The sequence below is a fragment of the Tachypleus tridentatus genome, chromosome 3 (assembly GCF_004210375.1).
Source record: "Tachypleus tridentatus isolate NWPU-2018 chromosome 3, ASM421037v1, whole genome shotgun sequence".
Lineage (NCBI taxonomy): Eukaryota > Metazoa > Arthropoda > Merostomata > Xiphosura > Limulidae > Tachypleus > Tachypleus tridentatus.
In genome coordinates, this window is record NC_134827.1 from 15,675,786 (window position 1) to 15,687,500 (window position 11,715).

The window sequence follows — 11,715 nt, forward strand, 5'->3', positions numbered from 1 at the left end:
TGAGTGGATGAACATACGTTATAAAAGACCATTATTGTCAGTACAAGAGTACTATTACAGAGCACAAGTCAGAGTCTTTCAAAGTTGATAACATAAAGATTTACTAAGATTAAAATATCCGGTTTGGAAAATCAACTGACGAGAATAACCTCGAAAAAACCAGCTGGTTAATAAGGTAAAAAGATAAACAAAATGAATATATAGCCAACACTCTTTTCTTTTCTACTTTGTGTCATTCTAGAGGGTTAGATAACATGAAGCAAATATTACTTTTGTTTGTGGTCAGCTTTTTGTGTTGTTATCAAGGTGAGTGAACACCAATGTTTAATATTTTACATATTATTACGTGGCCAGCTTTTTATGTTGTTTTCAAGATGAGAGATGAGTGGTTGCTAATGCCTGATGTTTCAGAAGTTGGTTTTGGTCAGTTTCTTGTGAATGACCGACCTCTCATGCTTGATGTTTCATGTGCTGGTTTGTGAAAGCTTTTTCTGTTGTTACCAAAGTGAGTGGTCAGAATTATTCTATGTTCAACATTTTGGTTCGTGATGAGACTTTTATGTTGTTATTAAGGTGAATGGTCACTAAAGTTCATGTTTCACGTGTTGAATTTGTCAGATTTTATGTTAGTGTGAATGACCAATCACGCTCGATGTTTGACATGCCTCCTCTTACTTCCTGAGTTGTTTTTCACATGTTTGTTATGATTGGCTTCTTCTATTAACTCAGTGATTTTTTTACATGTTGGTATATTTATCTTCTAATTACTGACTGATATTTGGCTGATCGTCGCTGTTAGTGTTTTCCAGTTATCGAAATAATGTTACACACAATACGTGTTGTTCTGAACACCTATAGAGACGATACATTACAAAAATCTATAAAACTGTATCGATAATGTTGGTTAAATCAGTATTTCTTCTTTATATACCATTAAAGAACAAAATATAATATTTACTTCATGAAACAGGAAGTAGAGTTTCTGTGGTAATTTCCAGTTAGTTTCATACATTCTCTGCTTTTTAGGTGTAATGACACTTTACTGTCCAGCAGACAATGGGGTGTACCGATTTGAATATGACTGTCGATACTACGTCCTCTGTAAGGGCCGTACTCCACATCTGATGAAATGTCCCACTGGATTTTTCTTCAATCCTTCTCTTCGCACTTGTGATTATGGAGATTGCTGAGAGATAATAGTCGATTCTTTCTAGTTCTGCTACAAAAAAAAATGCTTTCTAATTTTGAAGTTTACTTTCAGTCCTTAAACTGGAACATTTGGTATTCCAATAAACAAGAGAAACATCTTTACATGCAGTGTCTAATTCCAATGAATCAACTAGTACAGTACATTATATATTTAAAAACGGCTAGTATGGGTACAGAAAGCTCTATTAGAGGAGCGAACAATGTTTCGACCATCTTCGGTCATGGTCAGGTTATTCTTACGTTAGCTTTCCTATAGATTAAATTAAAAATAGTCTTCATCAACAGTTTCAAAACCTTTTAATAATTCTGGTAGACTAATGATTTACATTACTAAACAAGACGTTTCTAAAGTAATGTTACTTAATTATTAAAGTTACTGTTGTTTCACATTAAATGAATCATTTCAAGTTATGTATTTTTACACTTGAAAACATTTGTACAATTCGGCCAACATATCTTCCAAAAGATACATGGGGTTCCAACAGGAGTTAACTTCAACCCACGAGTTGCAGGTTGATATTGGGTCGACATGGAATTTATGAAAGTAATGGGAAGAAAGACCACAATAAAACTTTGCACAGAAGTCGCGCTTGTCGAGAGAAACATTGATAATAGTCTTACAGCTAATTATCAAGGTTTTCTTGAAACAGACGAACAGGTTTTAGACACAATAACTTACTCTGAAGAAAAGCTCTATCACTAAGAATAAAGCGCAACCTGGATTAAAATATCAGCATAATTAATCGAATATTGAAATTCAAAGCTTTCAATAAATCATACAGTTTCAAGTTATGTTACAAACCTTTAATTTTCAAGTGTAAATGATAGAAATAAATTGTGTTAGAATCCTTATTTTAGTCTCATAGCTTATTAGGTACAATATACTTTGTTCTGTATTACAAGACTTCTTCGACAGAACTTGTAAGCCCATTTGAAACGTTCTCAATCGAGAATTTTGCTATCGTTTTGAAACACAAAATTCTTTCAGTTTTAAGAGAAAATCAACAATATTCCTGTTACTAATTGCAGGTTGAAATGTTTTGCTGAATATCTCGGCCTTTTGCAAGCTTTCCTCTTTATATTTTAATTTCTTAGAAATTATTTAAGATAATACTAAACCTCTACAGTATACTGATCACCATTAATTTTATCTACTTGCTGTATAGTCGTGCGTTGTCTATCAGTCAGTCAGTAGACATTGAAATGCTGTCGAATAAGAGACGTTTAAAGATGTAATACTGTCGTGTCGTCAGTGAAACGTACGCAGGTCATGAATCACGAGAAACATTATGCATCTTATAGGCTACAACAAGAACAAGAAGTAAAAAAATTGCTACTCTTAATTTTGATTTTATGTACTCTTGAAACAGAACATTCTCGGGGACACTACAGAGGAATATCTACTATTTATATATATATACACACACACATAGTTAGTAGTAGCTACTAGCAAAAGTATCCGTTGATGTATTTTATTTGGCTATGTCAGTGTATGTATTATGAATCAATTTTAGCATAAAAGTATAACCTACATATTTTTGTTGGTAAGCAACATGACATAAAAATCATTGATCAAATACATTGTTACAAAAGAGACACTGGCTTTTCTATACATCAGAAGTTGTTATATAAGGAACAGCTTCCTTTCTATTGAGGTTTTCGCTATTTTACCCTATTAAATTAAAAGGATTCGCTAGCGCATGTGCGCAATCGCGTGAATAAGATAAGTAATACTCAAGTAAATACCATCAGGGCCCACTTAGTGAGGTGGAGAATTTCAAAATTTCAGGTTTCTAGGTTATTTTTTCTTAAAACTATCTATGTTGATCAAACAGACACACAGGTGCACGCACGCACACTTAAACGTGCGTGTTTGCGGTCTGTGATTTATATTTGTAATATAAGGAATCATTTTCTTAGAAGTGAATTTTCGCTAGTTTGCTTCATTAAAACATTGCGCACGCGCCTGTGCACAGGTACGTGGATAAGATAAGTAATAATACTCCTTTTCCTAGGAGCTACAACGATGGTCAAATTTCTTTTCTATATCGTTTATCGCCACATTGATTCACGTAAAACACGTGCTCACATGGATAAGTAACAATACCCAATTGTAGGTTTTTTATCTCTTGGAGCTCTACCGGTAACACCTACAATGACACGCACGTGTGCGAGAGTACACATACATACACACATGTGTTTGTCTGTGGTTTTAATTTGTGATATAAAAACAACTTTTTCTTGTGTTAGACATATTCCATATCTTATTTAAGTGCATTATTTTTATTACATTTAATACGATCGTGCTTCAATTAGAGTATTCGAATTCTAGCTTATATATACACTTGTTGTTTTTGTTTTGTTTGTTTTAATTTTGTTCAAAGCTACTCGAGGGCTATCGGCGCTAGCCGTCCCTAATTTAGAAGTGTAAGTTTAGAGGGAAGGAAGCTAGTCATCACCACCCACAGCCAACTCTTGGGCTACTCTTTTACCAACGAATAGTGGGATTGACTGCCACGTTATAACGCCCCACAGCTGAAAGGGCGAGCATGTTACGGGGATTCGAACTTTCGACCCTCATATTACGAGTCGAACGCCTTAACCCACCTGACCATACCGGGTCGTTTAAATTTAACATGATTGTGTTTCAATTAGAGTATCCGTATTCTAGCTTTTCAATGTAGGTTCCCGACAGTCGTTGAATCCCTTTTATTACTTTGTGTCTTTATAAACATTAGTTTTTGGCGGTACTATTGGTACCTATCTTCTACTGGACTCCACATCTATATAGTAATATGTACCGCTGTCAGAAGCATTTTAAGAGTTTTCATTGGTCATGAGAAGATTTCAGATAGGACTGTGAAAAGCTCTGCTTATACACGGTTATGAGATTGTTCAGTTAATATAAACAGAACCTGAAACTAACAACGAGTGTAATATTACTCTAGTCTTCCTTTACTGTTACTTTCATGAACAGTATCCATCAGAATGTTAATATATCTAGTTATAATATTTTTATTTTTTTCTATTATTGTACTTTTATTACAGTAATTGTTATGCATTTTTAACCTAGTATATGTATTTAGGACTAACATAAATCTCCTAACCTGGATGAACCTCGTAAGATGTTACTGAGTACATATGGCTGAAAATAGGGTTAACAGCTATGGTGTCCAACTAATGAAACAATGCAGTGTGATCTTTATAAGTAGAAGCGTAAGAAAAATATATTTAATTAACTATTATCGTTACTATGTTGATTTTAAGTTTTAATCTAATTAGATAGCTTGCTTTGATCAGAAATTAATGTTAATTATTGGTTGTCAATTGCAAGGTAAATTCTCAGCAAGTAACTGTGTTACTGTGCTATGATGTAGTACAATAGATGGAGAACAAACCCATAAAATTTCTATTTTTAATGTTCGGTTTATTTACTGTGTCCACGGTTACTGTGTATATATTTAGATCTATCATGCTTCAATGATAAAAATATTTATCTTTTTAAGAGAGATGAGGAATCGTCCTGCTACATTAAACATCATTTTGCTTGAATTTAATCTTATTACAAGTCACAATTTACACGTTTTGTACATGATTTACCAGTTGTTGTTTTATTTGCTTTGTGTAATTAGCTCTGAAAGTAAATGTTAATTAAATCTCTCAGATGTTTTGGAAATAATTAATATGTTTGTTTGCTCTTTTACTTGCTATTTTTAACAAAGTCACATTGAATTATTTGCTGTCTAACGTGGGGAATCGAAACCCGGATTTAAATCTTATAACTTACAACTGTCTCATCGGAGGGACAAAAACGAGTCATGGCGTGTGTTATTAGATTTTCAGAGAAGATTACTATTTACTTTTTTGACCATTTATTGTAGAACCTCAGAAACATACCAAAACATCCATCCAACTTAAAATCATTTTAACGTACAAAGAGGTTTTATTTTTTCCTTGCTAACTTTAGAATTTTTGGCAGCTGACGACTTTACAATTTTGTTAGTAATCACAAAACTCTGTGTAACTAATAAAAGTGATTACAAAAGCGGATTGTGTGACAATAAAAAATCAAGTTAACATCGGATGGATGATGCTAGTATCTGTAACTATAAAATAAGAAAAAAAAGCCAACGTTTTGTAATATAAACATCGATTGAAGTTTTTGATAAGGATTTTTCATTTAGAACGAAAAATAGTTGAATTGTGATAAAAGCAAACAAATTTATAAAACTAGGTAAACATGTTTATTACTAAAATCGTTAACTACTAGGTTTCAAAACATATAAAAAACAAACTGTATTGAATTTCTCTTCCTTGTTTAACGTTTCTCAACGACATATTTATTTACTTATGATAGTTTCATTGAAAGGTAAGTTACTTATCTTATACATAACTTTATTAATAATTAGTTACTGCAGAAATAATTTATTGACTTTAAAAAATATGAGGTATGTAAAATTAGTCCCAAACTGTTTCAGTATGTAGCAGATATTTGATCCGTCAGTTATAACAGTACTTTTAAACTAAATCTCAGCATACGAAAACATTTCGTCTATTCGTTATTTTTAATCTATTTATTGAAGATAACAGTTTCCTCAAAATCACATATAACCCAGCTCAAGCAGTGTCTACTTTAAGGTGAAATAATAAGGTTTGTTTGTTTGTTTTTGAATTTCGCACAAAGCTACTCGAGGGCTATCTGTGCTAGCCGTCCCTAATTTAGCAGTGTAAGACTAGAGGGAAGGCAGTTAGTCATCACCACCCACCGCCAACTCTTGGGCTACTCTTTTGCCAACGAATAGTGGGATTGACCGTCACATTATAACGCACCCACGGCTGAAAGGGCGAGTATGTTTGGTGCCATGGTGATGCGAACCCGCGACCCTCAGATTACAAGTCGCACACTTTAACCCACCTGGTCATGCCGGGCCGTAACAATAAGGAAATAAAGAATTTTCACCGAATACTGGTTGTTCTCTTCATTAAATAATCCCAGTCTTTTCTATATGCTTCATGTCCTTCAAGCATTAAAATATTTGTGGTCATAAGGTCTGACCTTATTTTATATCTTTCAAATACTAAAATATTTGTGGTTATAAATTCTAACCTTATTTCATGTCCTTCAACTACTAAAATATTTGTGGTTATAAGTTCTAACCTTATTTCATGTCCTTCAACTACCAAAATATTTGTGTTTATAAGTTCTAACCTTATTTCATGCCCTTCAACTATTAAAATATTTGTGGTTATAAGTTCTAACCTTATTTTATATCCTTCAACTACTAAAATATTTGTTCTTATAAGGTTTAACCTTCTTTTATATTCTTCAACTACTAAAATATTTGTTCTTATAAGGTCTAACCTTATTTTATATCCTTCGACAATTAAAATATTTGTTCTTATAAGGTCTAACCATCTTTTATATCCTTCAACTACTAAAATATTTGTTCCTATAAGATGTAACCTTCTTTTATATCCTTCAACTACTAAAATATTTGTTGTCATAAGATCTAACGTTCGTTAATATCCTTCAACTACTAAAATATTTGTTCTTATAAGGTCTAACCTTCTTTTATATCCTTCAACTACTAAAATATTTGTTGTCATAAGATCTAACGTTCGTTACTATCCTTCAACTACTGAAATATTTGTTATAATAAGATCTAACATTCGTTAATATCCTTCAACTACTGAAATATTTGTTGTCATAAGATCTAACATTCGTTAATATCCTTCAACTACTGAAATATTTGTTGTAATAAGATCTAACATTCGTTAATATCCTTCAACTACTAAAATATTTGTTGTAATAAGATCTAACGTTCGTTAATATCCTTCAACTTCTGAAATATTTGTTGTAACAAGATCTACATTCTTTTAAAGTCTTGATTAAACACCATTTATTTTGATTCTGATATGTATTCTTTTACATTAATAAAATTATAATCGGAGTCTTATTTAAGACACCTATCAAATTACTTTCAATATTCTAGTGGTAAGAACCAAACTCGAACAAACTCTGGATGTTGAAGAGATCTGTGGTAATATAGTAATCTGAGGGCAATTCGAGACACTGGCAAGTGTGTCACAAGATGCTAACGTGAACGTTTGTTAGTTTGTTTACAGTTTAGCACAAAGCTACACAATCGGCCTCTGTGGTCTGTCCACCAGTGGTATCGAAAACCGTTTCCTAGCGTTGTAAGTCCGCGACATACATATCGCTGTGAAAAATGGATGGTAGAACCACGTTTCTCGCCCTGCACCCTCAAATCCACTAATGTCTGAGTCAAGCTAGGACCATTTGTTAGAAGAGAGAAACATAAACATTAAATATTAGGAATATAACCTTTATGATGTTTTTTAATCTTTTTATTCGTATCTATATATGCATTACAAAAAAATCGAATATTTAAATGAGTTTGAACTACATTCATACGTAATGGCCTCTAAAAGAATCGATATCTGGTTTTTACCTTTTCAGGAGGAAATCAGAGATAGTAGAATGGAATTTCTTTAACAACTACTGCGTCACTGAATTTAATTCTATCATAAGTTAGAAAGCGCCATCATTCTCCGCACCCAAGACGGAAACTAGAAAATAAAACGAACACCATCTTACTTCAATAAGTCTAAATTCTTTGCACGTACGTTTAGGTTGGTGATGCTAATCTCCAATTCACGGCAGGCAAGAAATTGTCAACTTTCTATCATTCTCTATTTTTATCTGTCTTTTATTTCTTTCTCCCATAAAGTTTCTTGTCTCTCATTTCGAACGCTCTCTGATTTATCCTTTAATTAGGTTGGACTGTGCTGATAGAAACTTTTAAGAGCACGAGTTGTAACTGCGTACAAAGTTAAGGGCTACATATGTTTGTAAAGATTGAGAGATGTATGTGCATAATATACTATCCATGAGAAATGTGTATGATATTTTGAATATCGGTAGAGTATGTTACACCTCACTAAGTATTTAAGAAGTTTAATACAACTCTTAAGATAAAATCGGTTATTCTTTACTCTGGAACACATTTCCTGATATAATCGCCTCTGATGGTGACATAATGAACTATTTTTTACTTATTTATGAAGAACTGGTTTAAAAGACTTTAACTTGTTCACTACCAAGTATTTTAACTGCTATAATACAACTCTAATGCTTCTTTATTTTGTAACTTTTTCGTGACGTCATTTTGGATCGAAAGTGAAACAATTTGTAAGTAGTTCAAATACATTTATGGTGCTGACATCTAGTGTTGAAATTAGGTATTATTGAGAACAAATTAACACGTCCGTGGCACTGTGTTACCGATCGACTTGGACTGAGGAGGTTAAATAGATGAAGCAACATTTAACAGAGGCTTGGTCCTGGCATGGCAAAGCGTGTTAAGTTGTGCGACTCGTAATCTGAGGGTCGCGGGTTTGCATCCCCGTCGCGCCAAACATGCTCGCCCTTTCAGCCGTGGAGGCGTTATAATGTTACGGTTAATCCCACTATTCGTTGGCAAAAGAGTAGCCCAAGAGTTGGCGGTGGGTGGTGATGACTAGCTGCCTTCCCTCTAGTCTTACACTGTTAAATTAGGGACGGCTAGCACAGATAGCCCTCGAGTAGCTTTGTACAAAATTAAAAAAAAAACAATCATAGGCTTTTTTTATGAGAACTTCTACAAATACGTTACGAGAACTTTCATTAAGCCGAGTTATTTGACCGTATTAAAACGATTATTCGTTTGATTTTAAGCTTTTAGAACAAAACTTTACAATGGACAATCCATGCCGTACACACTGTGGGTATTTAAACTCGATTTTAAGAGTAATAAACATTCTGACTTATCGGTGAACTGCCGGAAAGTTTGGAGACAGAAAATTAAACTAAAGGAACTTCCATAGTGTTATAACGTTAAACGTACACTTTGCTTCTTACTTTTCGTAATCATTATGTTTTTGTTACTTGTGGAAGGTTAGTTTGGTTTTGTTTTTCAATCTGACGTTCGGTTAGGAAGGAACACGTATTTGTTTTGTTAGGTAATTTATTGTAATGATTACACTATGTAGCAAAATGTTTACTTTTTCTTGTTCCTGGGTAGAAAGTGTTATTTCCCGACTGCTTATGCCTAAAGTAAATCGAAAAGACCTATTTTTCTCTTCAAACTATGCTTTTGTGACCTGGGAGCATATAACGAAAACATGATGGAAGACTATATCTGGGGGCTGATACGTGAAAGTGATTTATATTAAAGTGGCATATCTCCAAAAACTACTCACTTCTAAACATTTTTGTTCATTTTACTATAATTTTTGTATAAATACATGTAAATCTTGATTCATATATTGTTTTATTCAGACCTTATATGAATGAAAATGTGCAAATTTGCCCGTTTTTACATAGAAAATACGCTAATTTCTAAATTTCACTATCCAGGTCACAAAAGCAAAGTTTGAAGGGAATAATGGCCATTTTCTGTACTTTTACAACGTACGCAATTAAGAAATAACACATACTATCCAAGAATAAAATTTGTGTTACATAGTGTAATTTATTGTAGTGTAATCTAAGCTGATACAACAAGACACACAATAGGAAAGACTTTATATATATATATATGCACATGTTATCCATATTTCTCCCTGTTTGTCGTGAAGCATAAATTTACATAATAGGCTACCTATACTGTGCCCACCACGGGTATTAAAAAGCCCTGTTTTCGGCGCTGTAGGCCCACAGACTTACCGCTGATCCTCTGAGGAACAGTATACAAGTTACAAGTTCAAGTTAGTTTAGTTTGGCTGAAAACGGATGTAAATGCACGTATTACTTTCAAATAATAAATACTTATTTACTGACTTAAGCTACATTTCTAACATAATTTTTTGTAAAACTATGTTTTTTTGTTACTTTATAAAAGTGTGTTTAATGTAACAAGATGTATTGTAGCAGTTACAGATATTACAGTATTTTCCCTTTCGACACAGTTACGTATCAACTACATTAGCGACACAAATGTGTTAAATGTGTTATATCTGTAGCAGTAAATCTTAATTCAAGCCAGACACATAGAGGTAATACAGGAGCTAGTCCTGCTGTATTGGCAGTAAAAGGAGAACAGCATTAGGTAGGGCTTCACGCTTTGTTCCAAATCAATATCTGTTTCCACAAACGTAATGGGAAGGTTTGGTTTGTTTTGAGTTCCGCGCAAAGCTACACGAGGGCTATCTGCGCTACCCATCCCTAATTTAGCAGAGTAAGACTAGAGGGAAGGCAACTAGTCATCACCACCCACCGCCAACTCTTGGGCTACTCTTTTAGCAACGAATAGTGGGATTGACCGTTTCACTATAACGCACCTACAGCTGAAAGGGCAAGCATGTTTAGTGTGAAGGAGAATCGAACCCACAACCCCTCAGATTAAGAGTCGAGTGTCTGAACCACTTTATACATTGGAAAAATACATGAATAATCTGTGAAAGAAATAAAATACGTACGCCAATAGAATATCAAAAAAAAATATTAGAATATTGTCAATAATTACGTGTTTAATGTTTTGGTGGAGGGGATTTTATTTTACTACTATTTGGAAAAACATAAAAGCAACTGATTTATAATTTACACATATTGCTATTAGAGTTAATTTAATTAAAAGACGTGTGTTTCTCCTTCATCGAGGTTACTTAAATGTCAGCCACTTTGATGTTTTTTTAATTTTCGCTATCAAAGTTAACAAGATTTTATGAACTTTAGTTTCTTTCTTTTGTTTCTCACTGTCAACGTTAATTAAATTTTTAGAGATTTCTTTATTTTATTTATTTATTGTAGCTCAAATTAAGCGGTTTAATTTTTTCTTACACTTGATTCAAATTGTCCAAGTAAATCTGAATTTCGTAAACATGTGCGTTTCTTTTGAAACTTAAGGGATATTACAAATTCTTTTTTCTTCTTATTTTGACTCAACAACCAAATTTATTCACACTTAAAATGCCTTAACTATCCGTTTTTCAGTCTCCTTCAAAACTTAAGGAAACAATAACATTTTATTTTTCATCGCCAAATTTTCTCAAACTTACAGTCCTTCGGTGGTTTAGCGGTAAATTTACTAACTTACAACGCTGAAAATCATGAGCTGGATTGTCGTGTTGGACAGAGTGCAAATAACCTATTGTGTAACCTTGTATTAAAACAAAGGTTATGGACTCATTGATAGGGTTTGTTTTTTTTTAATTTCGCGCAAAGCTACTCGAGGGCTATCTGCGTTAGCCGTCCCTAATTTAGCAGTGTAAGACTAGAGGGAAGGCAGCTAGTTATCACCACCCACCGCCAACTCTTGAACTACTCTTTTACTAACGAATAGTGGGATTGACCGTCACATTATAACGCTCCCACGACTAAAAGGGCGAGCATGTTTGGCGCGAGCGGGATTCTAACCCGCGACCCTCAGATTGCAAATCGAACGCTTTAACCCACCTGGCCATGCCGGGCCCGACCACATTTTATGATAACCTGTTTTTTTCTCT

At 33.6% G+C, this 11,715-nt stretch overlaps 1 protein-coding gene across 1 annotated transcript; it reads left to right on the forward strand.

Moving 5' to 3' along the window:
* Positions 1 to 212: 212 nt before the first annotated feature.
* On the forward strand, positions 213 to 1,311 carry LOC143246417 (endochitinase-like). Its single transcript, XM_076493091.1, has 2 exons — positions 213 to 306; positions 1,027 to 1,311. Exons 1-2 carry the CDS (start codon positions 255 to 257, stop codon positions 1,188 to 1,190), a joined length of 216 nt encoding a protein of 71 aa, XP_076349206.1. The 5' UTR covers positions 213 to 254; the 3' UTR covers positions 1,191 to 1,311.
* Positions 1,312 to 11,715: the final 10,404 nt, after the last annotated feature.

Excerpts from the sequence above, each read along its gene's own strand:
- LOC143246417 (XM_076493091.1), top strand. The coding sequence starts at position 255 with ATGAAGCAAATATTACTTTTGTTTGTGGTCAGCTTTTTGTGTTGTTAT. Across the intron at positions 307-1,026 it reads CTTTTTGTGTTGTTATCAAG|GTGTAATGACACTTTACTGT; the intron begins GTGAGTGAACAC and ends TCTGCTTTTTAG.